This window comes from Brassica rapa, chromosome A02 (genome assembly GCF_000309985.2).
Source record: "Brassica rapa cultivar Chiifu-401-42 chromosome A02, CAAS_Brap_v3.01, whole genome shotgun sequence".
Taxonomy (NCBI): Eukaryota; Viridiplantae; Streptophyta; class Magnoliopsida; order Brassicales; family Brassicaceae; genus Brassica; species Brassica rapa.
Window position 1 is genome coordinate 7,672,358 of NC_024796.2, and position 18,675 is coordinate 7,691,032.

Genomic DNA, 18,675 nt, shown 5'->3' on the forward strand with positions numbered 1-18,675 from the left:
GGGGGCACGTGCCCCCTACTACTTTAAAAAAAAAATTTGTATTATAATATATAGTTATGCATATATAAACTTGCAGGAGAAGTAAGAAATCTAGAACACACTTATTATATGTCACTAAATCTAATCTAGCCCATATAAAAAGAAAGATAAGTTTAGTTTTACAAAGCCCAATCTAAAACTAAAAAAAGTTAATAATGGAAGTTTTTAATTTTAACCTAGTAAACGACACTAACGTTTTCGACTTTTCGTCATTTTTACCGACTAGATTTTTCCTAATCACAAAAGTATAACGCAGGCAAACAAAAAGAGTATTCAACAGAGAAGCTAAAAGGTAAAACTCAATGAATATTTTGATTTATGTGACTTAAGTAATAGGAAATCGTGAGAACATAAAAATTATAGTATTGTGCTAATTTTTTTTTTTTCAGAGACAAAATTTCAATGAAAAAATATTTCAAGCCTAAAAGAAAATTTGTATCTACATCTGACAATTCTGAGGATGATTTTTATTCTCGTAGAATAAATTTGTAAGATACTTTTTGTTATGAAATTTTTTTTATTTAAAAGAGTTAAGTTATTAAAGTGCCCCCGATTGATAATAGTTCTGGATCCGCCACTGGTCATGTAGTGATGTGTTTATTTGGTTAATATAAACCAATCCAGCGATGTTAAACAGAATGAGATATTAGGAGAAACGCAATGTTTTTTCAACCGAATCAGTAAGTTTAAATGTTAAACTAGTATGGTTCAACTAAAATCGAAAGCTCGAATATGAAAAATGACTAAACTGGTGGAAGGAAAAGTTTTTACTTTTTAGTGTATGTGAGAGTTAGTTAAGTTTGGACCTTTTTTTATTTATATACTTTTTATTGAGTATATTGATATGTTGTTTGTCATCTTGTTGTTTTTACTTTTGCATTCCTCAATTTATTTGTTTTGATAGGTTTTTGATATGGTTATTTTATTATCAGTGGTAAGTTCACTATTACATTATATGTATCATATTTACTATGGTATTATTTATATCTTGGTTCCCTACCAATTTTGTTTTTCACGGCTGTTATTAAATATTTTTATGTTGTTGATTTAAAGTTTTCAGAGTAACTACATGATGTGATACTGTTCTTCTATATTTTATTTAGTTTTATTTTTGATGTGTATTTATTTGATTAAGATTGTTTTTTCTACTCTATTATTGTTTTATTGTTTGAAATAATCTAATTGTTTTTTCTACTCTATTATTGTTTTATTGTTTGAAATAATCTTTTTTCATGGTAAACTAAAATGTTGTGGTTTGGAATAGATTTTTGTATTAGTATAGCTTGAACTATTAATTTTACTATATTTATATGAAGAGAAAAAAATTAACTAAAACGTTTGTAGCTTAATTCTCAACATTAAATGTTATATAAAATTATATAACTGTTTGAAGATATATATCACGTTATATATCGTAATTTAGTTAAATTTATAACCATTTATGTGATTGGAAATTTTATCACAAATATACAATATATATATATATATATATATATCCCGACATAACTTAAGGTTTTTAGTCAACAAATTTAATATATTTCATAGTCTTTTGATTGTAATTTTCTATATTGTATAAATTAAACTTGAGTTATATATATGTTGTTTGGTCATCATATTTGTTGGTATGATGTGTCCACTACCAGTTATGAGTCTTTCTCTAAACTTTTCTGATTCTTTGTATTCATGATATGCAATGTATATCTAAAATAAATCAGACATTTTTTTGAATCAGAATGCTCAAAGTTTACTATCTTCTTTAGATTACACTTTGGTCAATATTGTTCTTGTATGTAAGCAATAACTCTGTTCTTGTTGCAAACAAGTTTGAAACTTTTTGTACTCGATGCCATCAAATTTGAGCAACTGACTCGTGAGAAGCTTTGCAGTCATGTCAGACTCATCCACCGTAACTTTCATTCCTCAGTTTTTAGAAACTTCGAAAGATTGCAGCTCTTAAACACAACTTATTTTTGAAACTAATCAACTTGAACACAATCTTTCATTCCTCTGTTTCTATAAAAACAAACCAAAAAAATTACAACTCTTATAAACTCAGTATGTCCGAGAGACTATCAACCTCTCTCGTGACAGTTTTCACTGCAGCAATATCCTTTGCCATCTCTCATCACACTCTCCGTCGCGTGCTCCATCTCGCTCTCTCCGTCGCTTACATGTTAGAGATGTGCACCACCGAGTTGTGGAAGGGAAGTAAATCTTACATGTTTGAAATGTGTGAGCTTAAAAATGCATGTTATCTTACCAATCTCTATCCACCTGACCCGACCATAGCATTCACCATCTGTCTCTACAAAACTGGAGCAAAAAACTTGATGACTGAGCATGCAAACAGAGTTCAATGTTTATGCTTACTATTGCGCCATCACAGCTTGTAGCTAAAACCGAATGAAACAAAACACAAATAAAGTACCCGAGAATCAGCTTTCTTTATATGAGAAAAACGTTGCCTTCAATACGCAATACTCACAGAAGCTAGAGTATATCTTTGAGACCTTGCGGTCTACCTGATCTATATCCTCACAGAGTATATGCATAGCTGTCAAAGAAAAATCAAATATTTGATGATGAAAATGAGTTTAGATATTAAGCAACCATTGAGTGGAATTATCAGTTGACTGTAGAATGTTTATTACAGGAGATGAAGGTTAGAGTACAGTCTTCAATGCTGCATAGAAAATCAATAAATTATTAGTTAGCTTTATCCTCCATTCTTCTTCAGAGTCAATCTCTGTTTACTCAGTTATCATTCTGCACATTGTCTGGGAGAGCTCCTCTATTTGACATATCTCCTTTGCAAGCTTCGAGGTTTGCACTAATATTTCCAGCGATCTTCATGTCTATAAACTGACCTACAAAAGGTTTCTCAGCTGGACAAGCAACGAAACCAGCAAATCTGTTTTGCTGTGACCGAACCAATATCAATATATATAATTATAAAAAGTTAAATCTGGAGCAGAAGTAATGGCAGATTATAAATCCATTTGAGATAAGGAAATATTGGTAGTGTAATCTTTTGGTCTGTGCATATCCGCATCTCTTGTATCCGAGTAATTTAAAAACAATATATACAGCAAATATGTCAGAAACTTTCACTCGCATATGTTGAACTTATTTACTTATTTAGAAAATTATGAACTTTTCTTTTTAGATTTATTTTATTTTTGAATGATTTTAATTTATTAATAAACTAGTTTTGGCCCCATGCTACGCATGGGAATATTGTTTTGTTACAGAAATACCAAATTTCAGTTTTATATAAATTGTATAATATAACTTGATTTATCTGAAGGAGATGAATATACATAAACAAACCATTAACACACATCTATTATTTGATTAACCACAAACATACTGAGTTATTGCGATTGTGTAAGCCATATAAACTAAAAAGCCAGAACTTTTTATCATCACCATTCAAAATAAGCATATTCAAGCAAATTGAGAACTTTTTAATCAATTTTGAAAAGTTGATGGACTTGTTTTGTTAACGTTTATTTATTTCACCATGCCAGATGTAGCTTTTGCCTATTTCTGTAAAAACGAAAAAAGAAATTTATGATTGAAGTTTAGAAAAAGAGAAATTTATGATTGAACATAAAGAGTTTCGGCATTTTTAAAGTTACCAACCTGACATTCATCAACAAACTTTGGAGTACGCACAACCACCTGTCCACTACAGATTTATGTTTTCTTGTAAAACTATTGTTGCCACCGTTTCTCCATGTCAATATGGATCAAGTATTGTAGAGTCAATAGTGTGAATACGCTCTTTAGATAGAATTAGGGGCTGTTACAAAGAATTTAGGAATCAAAGTTTCTGAAAGCGAGTAGAGTTGAATTAAGTTACTGGTATTGTGAGTTAAATCTTAACTAAAAAGAAATATTAACCGTTCCAAAATCGTGAGAATGAGATCATGGGTGTAGGTATGAGAAATATTAGGGATTTTTAATTTATAAAAAAAATAAAAGCAGTTAAAAGATAAATAAGCAAAACTCACGAAACTGATTGTTGCCATTTAAATTCTTTTGTTTTTGTTTTTTTTCTTAAATTTGTAAACCAAATTCCATGTGTCAGAATTTTATTTGATAGGTGACTTGTGATTTAGTATATAAACTAGTATGTCTCCCGTGCTACGCACCGGGCATTATTATTTACTAATTTTAAAATTATATAATATATAGAATTTACAATAAATATGTTATTGATGTAAAAAATGTTATTTTGAAAGTTAATAATTTGTTCAGACTATTGATGTCATTACTTCTTGTAGTTTTTCTGTTCATCTCTTATGTTTTTTTGTCTTTCTTCATTTTCAGTGATATATTTACTAAGAAGTTTTTATTTTTGCTATAAAAAATTGCTAACATTACATAATGAGATAAAAACGCAAACGGGTATATTGATTCAAAAGTATACCAAACTAATGTAGCCACGTTTTATAAGATTATGAATATGGAAGACGAACTTGAGGCTAAGGTCTTGATCTGAATAGCAGATATAGGCCCTTCTTTTGTTTCTTCTCCACCTAAGTTTTTAAGTCACATATTTTACACCAGATTACTTTTTTTTTTAATAAGAACCACATTAAATTTTTCTTCTGGTGCTTCTCAAATTTATCAGGGGCCTTGTTACTCCTAACTAAGTGTGCATTAAGATGAGCTTTGTACTTTCATTATTTGAATTGTCACCACCAAAAAAAAAACATATTTCAGTAAATTGTGAATTAATTTATTCCACTTTTCAAATGTTATTAACCTGATTGGTTAGGTTTACCTTTTGTATCACGATACTGCATCAAAATACGTAGATTTGCCAATATCTAGAACAACAAAAGAAATGAAATAGAAACTATAAGTAGGTGTTTGATAAAAAAAATAAAACTATAAGTAGGTGAGAGCATAGAAGAAAAAAGGTTCATGAACAAATTAACATTACACAAATTACCAGTTTAGCAAAAAAAAAAACATTACACAAATTATGATATGAGTGACGAAGTCTTACTAACCTGGGTTTCAACTTTCATCGTCAACTTTTCTGCAACCTTCGCCAAAGAAATTCTGGGTTTTTTGTATTCTTTGAAAAGAACTTATCTCGAAAACTATTGCTGTTCAACTGCTTAGCTTAGCCAGAGATTATATCCATTCAGAATTGTACTCTCGTCGGAAACCAATCCATCTATCTAGTTAAAATTGCAATTTCTTCAGACTTAGAGAGAGAGTAAGTGGAATCATGAGAATTTAGGAAACTGCAATGAATGTACGTAAAGATAAATTTGAATTTATACCATAGTGAGTAAAATCTCAGAAAGATTAACAGTTCCAAAGATCGTGATGGTGTAATGTGAGAAATAAAAGGGATTTTATTTGATGTAGATTTTTATTCTATATTAAAAACAAATAGAAACAGTTTAAGAAACAAAACAGCTTTATTTTTTTATTTTTTTGCATTTAATATTTTCTTTAAACGGAATTGTTTTTTATTGCTTTTAGAAAATTTTCCATGTGGCAATTATTTTTTTTGTTCTTTTAAAGTTATTACACATGGCAATTTCTGATTCATCGTGCGACTTGCGCTTTAGTATATAAGGGATTGTGATTTAGTATATAAACTAGTATGTCTCCCGTGCTACGCACCGGGCATTATTATTTACTAATTTTAAAATTATATAATATATATAATTTACAATAAATATGTTATTGATGTAAAAAATGTTATTTTGAAAGTTAATAATTTGTTCAGACTATTGATGTCATTACTTCTTGTAGTCTTTCTGTTCATCTCTTATGTTTTTTTGTCTTTCTTCATTTTCAGTGATATATTTACTAAGAAGTTTTTATTTTTGCTATAAAAAATTGCTAACATTACATAATGAGATAAAAACGCAAACGGGTATATTGATTCAAAAGTATACCAAACTAATGGAGCCACGTTTTATAAGATTATGAATATGGAAGACGAACTTGAGGCTAAGGTCTTGATCTGAATAGCAGATATAGGCCCTTCTTTTGTTTCTTCTCCACCTAAGTTTTTAAGTCACATATTTTACACCAGATTACTTTTTTTTTTTAATAAGAACCACATTAAATTTTTCTTCTGGTGCTTCTCAAATTTATCAGGGGTCTTGTTACTCCTAACTAAGTGTGCATTAAGATGAGCTTTGTACTTTCATTATTTGAATTGTCACCACCAAAAAAAAAACATATTTCAGTAAATTGTGAATTAATTTATTCCACTTTTCAAATGTTATTAACCTGATTGGTTAGGTTTACCTTTTGTATCACGATACTGCATCAAAATACGTAGATTTCCCAATATCTAGAACAACAAAAGAAATGAAATAGAAACTATAAGTAGGTGTTTGATAAAAAAAAAATAAAACTATAAGTAGGTGAGAGCATAGAAGAAAAAAGGTTCATGAACAAATTAACATTACACAAATTACCAGTTTAGCAAAAAAAAAACATTACACAAATTATGATATGAGTGACGAAGTCTTACTAACCTGGGTTTCAACTTTCATCGTCAACTTTTCTGCAACCTTCGCCAAAGAAATTCTGGGTTTTTTGTATTCTTTGAAAAGAACTTATCTCGAAAACTATTGCTGTTCAACTGCTTAGCTTAGCCAGAGATTATATCCATTCAGAATTGTACTCTCGTCGGAAACCAATCCATCTATCTAGTTAAAATTGCAATTTCTTCAGACTTAGAGAGAGAGTAAGTGGAATCATGAGAATTTAGGAAACTGCAATGAATGTACGTAAAGATAAATTTGAATTTATACCATAGTGAGTAAAATCTCAGAAAGATTAACAGTTCCAAAGATCGTGATGGTGTAATGTGAGAAATAAAAGGGATTTTATTTGATGTAGATTTTTATTCTATATTAAAAACAAATAGAAACAGTTTAAGAAACAAAACAGCTTTATTTTTTTATTTTTTTGCATTTAATATTTTCTTTAAACGGAATTGTTTTTTATTGCTTTTAGAAAATTTTCCATGTGGCAATTATTTTTTTTGTTCTTTTAAAGTTATTACACATGGCAATTTCTGATTCATCGTGCGACTTGCGCTTTAGTATATAAGGGATGATTTAAAATTTTACTCAATTATTATTATTATTATTATTATTATTATTATTATTATTATTATTATTATTATTATTATTATGAGTTTTTATTTATTTTTGCATTTATTTCTTATTTTTGAATTAAATTTTGAAATTTTTATTATCTTAACTGTATTTCTTATTTATTAATTACTATTCAAAAATATAAAAAGTAATAGACAAATCATATCTTTTTACACATGGATAAACAGTAACATGCACATTTTTACATGCTAAAGAAGTAAATTAATTTCAAGATTTTGTGTGTTAATATAAATGGTTTGATTGTTTGAAGTATGAGTTTTTTAACACCGAAATTTAAAGTGCCACCTTCTTATACCTTCGTGGTTCAAAATGCAATTTTCCTTTACTATTTATTTATATTCCCCGTACCTTTATTATCCGAAATGGGTTCTACTACTTATGAAGCATATTTTAACTGGGATTAAGACTAGTATATGTGAAACGACATCATGTGCCCTTGGGTGTCCTTTTTAAATTATGAAACATCATTCATATTCAAAAATACAACATATGAATACACAGCTTGCGAAAGCACATCTTTCGAAAGACCACAACACGCCTGTATATAACAAAATTTAGCGATTTTCAAATCAGCATGCCAACTATTAAACAACGAAAGCCAAGGAAAAAGTTAGTAGTAGTTGATGGAGTGTTCTTTTTAGCGAAGGTCAATTCATCAGCATGTCAACTATTATTTTTTTATCAACGAGCAACACACACACACACACACTATGAGACTGTATTGTTTCATATTGTTATTCTTTTAAAACATTTTGTTTCATATTGTTGTGTTATGAACTTGTGTAATACTCCCTTTGTTCCTGAAAGGTAAATATTCTTTTTTAAAAAATCAAAAATATAAGTTTTATGTTTTAGGTATGTTTTATTAGCTAATAATGATAAATTATACTTCGAAAAATAATTGTACTTCTTAAATTCTTATTGGTTTAAAATAAATAAAAATTGTTAAACACAAAAGATAATAAATTTATAATCAAAAATTAATATATCTTTTTAATATGTGTAAAAATATATAAACTTATACACCCTCCGAATTTTTTAAATGACATTTTAGTATTTTTATTTTATTCCACTATAGTTGACGTTTCCAAAATTCTAGGCAAAAAAGGACCAAAGTTGACTTATTTTAACCCTATTTGTCGTAATAATGGCCGGAGAAAATCAAGTATATATAAAAAGTTAAAATAGGTATTGTGTAAATAGCCTAAATTTGTGTGAAATATTCTAAAGAGTCATTTAAAAGAGACCAAAGAGAATATAATTTAGCAACAGAGGGAGTATCAAGTACTCCCTATGTTTTATAATAAGTATGTTGTAGATAATTTTTTCGTTATAAAATAAATATCGTTTTTGATTTTTAATGCAAAATTATTAATTTATTTTTATTAGTTGAAATATGTTTAGGTGTAAAAGTAATGATGTTTTTATATAGAAAATATATAAAATTAATTGTTTTCTTAACTTGTGTGCACAAATCTGAAACGACTCTTAAAATGAAACGGAAGGGTATCTTTTAATTAATAAATGCTCTCACGTTCAAGAAAAGTAATAAATGGAACATAAAAATCATCTTAGTCTCCTCGATAACTCTTCGTAATTAGGAACACGCCACGACTATGATGAGGAGATTCAATCCATTTAAAGTAGTTAGTAGCTAAACAAAGTATAAATTTTAGTTAATTTATAATACTCTCTGTTTAACATTATAATTAATTTAAGTTAAAATTAAGAAAAATACTCTCTCTGTTCTGAAATGTAAGATGTTTTGGATAGTGCACACTTATTAAAAAATTACTTTTTACCTAAAAAGTATCATTAAAATTATAAACTAAAAACTACTCAACCAATTACAAAATAAACTATTAAATTTGATTGATTATACAATTTTTGATAAACTTAAAGTTATCTAGAAAGATGAGAACATCTTATATATTGAAACATAAAAGTTATTCTAAACATTTTACATTTCAGAACCGATGGAATATTTTTTTTATGGTTAGCATTTTTTTTTGTCAGTTATGGTTAGCATTTAATTGAAGAGAAAAGGGACCCATGATAAATAACGTTTCCATATTTGATTTTAAAATTTTGTTTAAATATTTTTTTATCCCTTTACCTTTTGCATTAAGCTTCGAAAACTACTTATATTGTAAGAAATATTCAATACTGCTTATATATTCAAACATATGAAGTATTATACCTGACGCATATCATTGATAAAAAAAATAAATTTAAAATTTAGAATCCCTAATTGCTGATAACGAATGTCAGAATGTGTTTTCTTAAGTTATCAAAGTGTATATATATACTTTTCATTAGTTTTCCTGTTATACTTGTCAAGAATTTTTAAAATACTCTTTAAGTCTGTTCAGCATATGTTATATTACTCAACTGTAACTAAAATTTTAATGAGAAAATTGTTTTTTTAGGCCACAAAAATGATAACTATGTCCTATTAGGCTAATCTCATATACTTTATGTTCTATTAGTCTAAATATTTTCAAAATGGCAACACTACCTTTAATTTCAATTAAAAATTCGAAATTACAATTAATAAAACATGGGTTAAAAAATATTAAAAATCCCCAAAAAAAACTAAAGTTCAAAGTTTTTTTTACTCAAAGGGATCGATCGATCCCGTAAGCAACCGTTTGATTAGAACTGTCTGATCCTGATAAATATATCCAGAACAACGAAAATATGCAGAGTATATACTGATCGACCTAGGCCAGGTCAGTCGATTGCATAAGCTCGATCCTACTTTGATCTATCGGTCGCGTCTTCGGAATCGATCGATCCCGTGCCCATGTAAGTCTTCCAAATCGATTTCTTGGTTTTCGTCGGTTAAATCTTGTTTGATTCCCACTTGATTTGAACCGAACAAACACGAGCTGAACTCTTAAAACTCGATTTCTAATCAATCAAATCCATTTTTCTCTTCTCCTTGAAGAACAAAGGGAAAAAAATATGGTGTGAGAAAAAGTTTCCAAATCAATGTTTTGATTTTTTTTTTAATTTAAAAACTGATTTTCTAATTCACGATTTTTTTTTAAAAAAATCTATTTAATAAATACAAGAAAATTGAATATTTCCAAATATTCTCTTCCCATATTTTTGGAATTGATTATCCTTATATGTAGAATTTGTATTCTACTATATATAGAACACAGTAAACATGTTTGAAATTGATTTCTACTAGTTTTAGATTTATAGTAATGTGTGAAATTCCAATTTCTACAGGTTTTAGATTTATAGTAATGTGTAGATTCCGGATTCTACAGATTTTAGAACGATATGTTAAGAGCATAAAGTGTTTTCCAAATATTTTTTATACTACTATTATTTGCGTAAATTGCGTTTTCTAAACATATTAGATTCAATGGAAAAAGTGGATTACATTTACTACTGTGTAGAATGTCAATTCTACTTTTTCTAGAACAAAATATGGAATTATGATTTAAAAATTTTTAGAACCGAAAAAATACCAATAAGTTGATATAGTTATTTTGTCAATAGTTACTATTTTTTGAATTTTTTGTTTGTTTGTAAAACTATTTATTTGATTTATTTTGGAAAATACTAAAGGGTATTAGAAGAAAAAATGGTACATAAAAAAATTAACCTAATATGCATTTTTTGGCAAAAAAAAAAACAATTTTCCCAATTTTGATAGTTGTCTACTTTTGCTTTGTGGTCAACTTTTTGGGGGTTTTATTAGATTCTAATTTTTAGGAAGACTTATATTCTTGTATATGCTTTTTAAATCAAAATCTATCTGTTGGATCTGGAAATTTTCAATGTTTCTGAATTCATGGTATAGGACAAGTTTTCTTCCATATTAATTTCAAACTCTTCCATTATTCAACCTATGATTTGAAAAACACCTTAAATGTTTGTAAACTTTATAAGAGATTTTTCGTCTGATTTCAAGAGTTTATGGTGATTTCTGTAAAATATTTCAAATTTGGTTTTACTGTGTTCTTTGGAAAACTTTATTTTTGATTTTATTTATATATCTTCATAACAACTTTAAATTCATCACAGTTCATCTAAAATGTCATCAAACTTGAATCATTCCAAATTTAAGATTGAGTAACCCATATAGTTTATGTACTCCCTCCGGATTTGAATATATGATGTTTTAGTTTTTTTCCTTGTATACAAATGTATGATGTTCTATTTTTCATTAATGCATTTGTTTTTAAAATAAAATATAAATCAAAATGTAAAAAATATAAGTGGTTGAATTTTATTGGGATTCAAATAAATCTTTAAACTAACTAAAAGTAAAACAAAAAAATATTTGATAAAAGTAAGTATTTAATTTCTCTTAATATGTGTGCACAACTTTAAACATCATATATTCAAATCCGGAGGGAGTATTATTTAACCTGATTGCAATTTGTTTATATTAAGTGTTCAAAAAAATTGTTTATATAATATTATTATTAACCACACCGATCATTAATAGTTGATTACTAATTAGAACATTAAAATAAAAAACGACAAAATAAACATACAATTTTCGTTATGCTAAATAAAACTGCAACTATTACACCATTTTTTGTTGTGAGGCAGAAAATATAAATGGCACTAAAAACTAAGAAGGGTAAATAGAGGGACGTGGACGATGAAGTTTGTTATTTTTATGAGAGGAAGAGTGGTGAAGTTGGAGTCGTTTTTCAGCAAAGCTATCACTGTTTCTCATAATCCAGTATCTTTCAATCTCTTCTGGCTGTCTTCCTGGCACTCGTCCTGCTATTAAATCCCACCTAACATAAAAAAAATTACACAAATTACACCCTTTTCTATTTAGTTTGTAGGCATTAAAATTTTATTTTGTCAATTGTAGAGCAAGCAATCATTTATTCATAAATACTTATCGATAAAGAAAGCAAATTAGGTTTCTTGCTTCATATATCAATGTATGTGTACGTATATAATTTAATGAACGTGAAAGCTTTACTTAAATGTTTTTTAAGAAAATTAGTGGACACCATGTGCTTCCACTACAACATTGTACACTGTACAACTACAAACGTAAGTGCATGCCTAAATTAGCGTATGTTTGCTTAGAAATACACAAGCATATTAAATTTATTTACCTATCAATGTATACAGGATCATTTTTCTTTCGGTCGAGATAATTGACAGAAAAACAATTAAGAAGATGATGAAGAAAGAAATTGTTACCTATCACCGACAAGTCTATACATTCGAAGGATAATATCTTCTTCTTGTTCTGTCATATTGATAAACTTCCATTCGATACTGCTCACTTCTGCACATATATTTTCAACCAATTAAACTCAGACAAATATTAAATAGGATGATATCTTCTTGTTCTGTCATATTTATAAACTTCTATTCGATACTGCTCACTTCTGCACATATATTTTCAACCATTTAACTCAAACAGATATTAAATTAGGACTTATTCTTAGGACCACCCCCTAAGGTGAACCTCTAGGTTCACCAACTAATAGGATTGTTTTATTTTATATTCGATATCTTTTAAAAAAGGAAACAAAATATTATCAAATTATATTATGTTTTTAAAATTAAAATGTAAAAAGAAAATAGTAATAATTACAAAAAAAAAAAATTTACGTCGTCAGCATAACATTAAACCCTAAACCCTAAATTTTAATCCCTAAACCCTTAATCTTAAACCCTAAACCCTTGGATAAACCCTAAACTCTAGGATAAATCCTAAGCTCTAGGATAAATCCTAAACTCTAAATCAAAATCACTATACACTAAAACATTCAAGCATTTAGGGTTTAGGGTTTTAGTGTTTTTTACTTAGAGTTTAGGATTTATCCAAGGGTTTAGGGTTTACCCAAGGGTTTAGGGTTTATCCAAGGGTTTAGGGTTTATCCAAGGGTTTAGGGTTTAGGATTTAGGGTTTAGGGATTAGGATTTAGGGTTTAGTGTTTTGTTGAGAACATTAAAAATATATTTTTTTTTAATTTTTTTTTTCTGTAACTATTATCTTTTTTTATTTTAAAAACATAATATAATTTGAGAATATTTTGTTTCCTTTTTTAAAAGATATCGAATTTGAAATAATGAAATCCTATTGGTTGGTAAACCTAGAGGTTCATCCTAGGGGGTGAACCCAAGAATGACTCTTAAATTAGTATAAATGATTTTTGGGTTAAATTTTAATACTAATCTTGATACTTTTAGTTACTTAGGACTTCCCTCGTTTAACTAATTTAGAAGTGAACATTTGCTTCGTTTTCCACTCTACAGTCAATCACTAGGCCAAATCAGATTCTATGAACTAAATTCAAAATCGAAGCCAGAAAATGCTTTCAAGATGTGCAAAAGCATCTATATTTATTGCTTCTATCCATGAAAAATTACGTAAACAAGTAAATTCGAGGTAAGAACTAAATATAAGGGAATAGTGAGGGACCTTCAGAGTCTTCGAGAGTGACTTTGTGTTGTTTAGGACGGCGACGACGGTTGGTGTTATCCATGAGCTAGTCAGAATAAGGTAAATGAAATTTGAGGTCTTGTTGGAGAATGCAAAAAAAATGTGAGAGATGAGAGTTTATAGAGAAAAAAGAGGAGAGAGATGGAGAGGATGAAATGTCCAACGAACAGCCTTTACAAACTAAAAGTAAGATGTGTTGTGTGGTCTTTGTTGACATCTTAGCCTTGGTGTAGACTTGTCGTTGACACTCTCATGTACACATGGAGATGAAGTTTTTTATTGGGATTTGTAAGTATTTGAAGGCTGATTTTGTTCTCATTCGTCAAATAGTAACAAAATTACTATTTCCTCTACAAATTTTCTACACCTTTAATTTTCAAATAGTGGAGCAAATTCCACGATTTTCTATGTTTTTTCCACTGTTAATTTTGGGATAAACAATAGTATATTTTTTTTTTTGAAAAAACAATAGTATATTTTTCCAGAATACTATTTTATAGTACTAGAAATGATCAAAACAAAAACTTCGTATTACATATTCCCAGAAACAAATTAATGTCAAGCTTTTCAAATTTAGATATATATATATACACTCCAAAATCATAGTTCGAAACATGAAAATTCTAAACCTAAACGTTAATCGGTTTACCGTTTACAAATCTATATTATTAAAATTAAAATACCTTTTGATACTGTTTGAAAACTTAGATAGTAGATTAAATGAAAGTTGCTTGGAAACAAGGATAACAGATTAAATATTTTTTTTCTTTACATATTTAGTCACCATATTTCTTTTTCATTTACAGATTTTGTTGTTTGAAAACTTGGATAGTAGATTAAATGTGAATTGTTTGGAAATGAAGATAGCAGATTAAATATTTTTTTATTTACACATTTAGCCATTGCATTTCTTTTTTATTTACAAATTTGCCACTTCACTTAAAATCAAAAATTTAAATTAATTAATTACGATAAATTGTTATTTCTTTTTACTGAAAGTAAAAACACAAACTGTAATATATAATATATATTAATTTGCTACAATACAATTTACAAGAAAACCAAATATCATAAAATTAATAATAATTCATAAAAACCTACTATAAAAAATTAAATCATTTTCAATAAATAAACAAAAAAATCAATAGGTTAATATATGAATATTACAATTACATCAAATTGCATCAAGTTATAAAATTATAAATATAATATTATGTACAGATAAAAATTTTTTATCAAACATCTATATTATAATATAATATATTTTACTCTAAATATATTTTACAAAACATAAAAATATAAATGTACATTTTATAAAATCAATGGTTTATAAATTTACATTGAACGCAAGTTAAATCCAACACCCGTGCGGAGGCGCATGTCAAGATCTAGTAAATCATTAAAAATATAACACCAATAGTAAATTGGAATGAAACTGAATTATTATCTGATTACACCTACATGACCCGACCAGAATGAATCAAGAAAAACACTAAATTAGAAAGCATAAAATTCCTGACCTATTAACCCCAAAATCACAGAACCCAAGATTTTGACACTTTAGTGGTAGTAGCTCTTGATTTTCGATGTGCAAGGCGAAGGAGAAGTCGATGAAAAAGCAGGCGACTCACCACAACGTGCATCCAAAAGACGAAAGTGATTATAAAGAAGAAGGTGTTCCACACTAACAGCAAACTTATATCCAAAGCAGTGATAGGATTTTGACAACGCTCCTTACTCCCGGCATATGACATTATTCTAGAATTATTTAGCGAGACGTTCGTTTTTCTCTAATGACTACTATATTGTGACGATAAAGATTTTTTTTTTTTTTGAATTATACAAGAGTATATTGGTCCGAGAGAAGTGATCCAAACTAATCACGTGTTGCCACGTGTCGGTCCTCTGTCTCTAACGATGCCAAAATATTATAGTGACCGAAACTCAAACCCTAATAGCTTCACCGTATTGGGCTTTTCCTCCTCAAATTAATCACCACCAAATAACAATACTACCAGCATATAGGGTTTATTCAGTTTCAATGAAAATACTACACAATCTACATTCTACATAGTTAAGTTGTGGTCGTTTGGTATATTGGTTAATAAATTCAACAAATTATACTGTCCATCTAAGCTTATTTATCTAAGTCTAATGTTATTTTTAGTTTTAAGCCATGTTCGGAACTATGTTAGACGCTAGTCAGTCGGTAATTCTGGACTTAGCGAGTTACCGAAAAATCATGGAGTACTTGAAAATTATCCGGAGCCTAGTTTTAAATACAATTTAATATATTTATAATATATTTAGCTATTTTTAAATATGATGACACAAGTTCTTAGACATAATCATATAACTTTTTATATATAATTTTAAACAATCTCTTTTTGATTCGTAAATGGTGTGTTTGGTACGAAAAATTCCCTAAATGCAGTATGTATGTGTTTGTTTTAAGTTTGATAGCTAATTGTAGTTATTTAGTAAAGAATAATTACACAAAATCTGTCAATAATGAGTAAAAAATAATCAACTGTGTTTTAACTTTACATGGACGAAAAAAACTTAAGCAGACAATGCGGGAATTAGGCGGTCAACGGAAACTAAGCGGTCTTACGCAGATCAACGCCTGGCTACACCGATTTGGGCATATTCGCCGCAGTCAACCTCCGAACAACGTGTAGACAGCCGCATTTTTTAACAGGGTTTTAGGACATGACATATACTATTTTAAATATATAAAAAATCAGCTTGGACTAAAAAGAGATTGGTGTAGCTACAGTAAAACCACATGATCCGCATAGAGTATCCAGTGTCTAAAATCATGGGTAACTCCCTTGTTTCTCAAGATAGGAGGTCCATTTTTAAATATTGTTTTTAGAATAAATATTTTTTTTCCAGAGACAAACGTGTTTCGTGGGTCAAAAGCTGAAATTGTTTTTGGCAGAATAGGTTTTAGATATATTTTTTTTCGAACTATTTTTTATAAATTTCATATATAAACTCTTAAACATTTTTATATATACGTTTTTTCTATTAAAGGGTATACAACTTTGAGTTACGGAAAACCTTGAACCGGCTAGCACAAAACGGACAAATATGTGATTTCTTTTTGTAATCCCCTATATATTATTTGAGAAGTATTGCAACATTTTTTTGTAGTCACGTGTCATCACTAGAATGATTCTTAGAATCCTTAGAGAAATAGGTTAGTCTATCTAAATATATAATAAACTTCTTATTAAACCACAATAAATATATTATTAATGTACTTCATTATTTCCTTAAATAAGATTACAGAATTGCCTAATGTGGCTAAAGTATATATGACAATTAATGATTTTAAATAATAAAGATTTGATAAAGATAAGTGTGTATTATAATTATATTTGTTTAATTTTAAGTTATTAAAATAAATTAAACAATCATAGTAATCATATAATAAAAATTAAAAAAATTATTTATATAGTAACCAATTTAATTATATAAATAGTAGATAATGATATTTTTATTCAATATATATTTATTATTTCATAATATGTTATAAACACATAATATATAAAATAATTTATATATAATGTTCATTCCGCGGATCTTAACCTAGTACAATTGATAAGCAGCATTATGTTTTCTCCTGGGTAAGTGTGGGTAGTCATTAATCACAAAAGCAGTCTCTATCTATTTCTCTTTCCACTTTATAATTAAAACACTTTTACAGATTTTTTTGGTCTGTCGTAACAATAAATTTGTCACTACAATAAAGTAAAGACAGATAGAAAAGAGCAGCTACTAACAATAGTTTTGGAGCTGATAAAGTTAAAAGAGAAAGAAAAAACGAACCAAATTGAAACATAGTTGTAGCCGATGGTAAGCCACTTCCAAGTCTTCAACTAACATTCTTAGTCCTAAATGAACATATCTTTGTCCGCAACGTATGATATGAGCCTACAGGTATGTGTACCCCATTTATCTATATCCCCTATATATTAATTGAGGAACATTTGAAAAGATGTAAGCTCAATTTTGTATTAATTAAAAGAGACCCCAATGCATAGGTGACACTCAATTAGGTAGTCAATTACATTCAATTGAAAAATAAGTAGATCCACATTCGATTTTTATATGTTGTTAGATACATAAGTTGGTCAAACTATATGATATAATAATATGATATGTTATTTTCTTTCCTTAAATAAAACGTACGAAATTACCATAAATGACTAATATATATATGACAATTAATGATTGTAATAATAAAGATTTGATAACAATTTATATCTCCTCCATCATTTTTTGTTTCATTTTATATTATTAAAATAAATTAAACAATCAAATTAGCTATAAAAATAAAATTTAGATTTTTTCGTATATGTTATATTTTGAATTTTTAAAAACGACAATAAATGACTAAAACTATTAAAATTATTATGTTAAAAATTAATGATCAATGGTTTAACATTTTTATTATAAGAAGATACACATGATTTTAAAACCATATGAGTAAAAAATATCATTTAATAATAAAATAAATATATATATATAGATTAAACATTATATACCATAAGATTACATAAATATTTTAATATTAAAACTTTCAATGAATTTTCAAGAACATTTATAAATTATAAACTTATTAAAGATTTCAGATTGAAAATTTTGTTATCGATGATTTATATATTTTGCTATAAAACGATATGAATGATCATAGAACCGTATGATTATAAATTCTTATTTAATAAATAACTATACAAAATATACTATTCTTAGAAAAATAGGTTGGTCCATCTTAACTTATATTACACTTTTTATTAAACTAACTATCGAATTGATAAATAATGTACCACAAAATGGTTTGCACTTTCCTTAAATAAAAGCTACGAAATTACCTAATATGATTAACGTATATGTGAAAATTAATTATTATGAATAATAAATATTTGATAACAATTTTTGTATCTTAGTTCTTTTTTTAATTTTATATTATTAAAAGATATTTAAAAATCACATTAAATATATAATAAAAAA

The 18,675-nt window shown here is 27.6% G+C and overlaps 1 protein-coding gene across 1 annotated transcript; it reads right to left on the reverse strand.

The window, feature by feature from the left end:
- Positions 1-969: 969 nt before the first annotated feature.
- Positions 970-16,935, reverse strand: LOC103852047 (transcription factor TRY). The gene is made up of 3 exons (XM_009128938.3): positions 13,633-16,935; positions 12,402-12,489; positions 970-11,980 (listed from the first exon to the last, which is right to left on the reverse strand). The coding sequence occupies exons 1-3, from the start codon at positions 13,694-13,696 to the stop codon at positions 11,809-11,811; spliced, it is 324 nt and encodes a 107-aa protein (XP_009127186.1). The 5' UTR covers positions 13,697-16,935; the 3' UTR covers positions 970-11,808.
- Between the last annotated feature and the right edge of the window lie 1,740 nt (positions 16,936-18,675).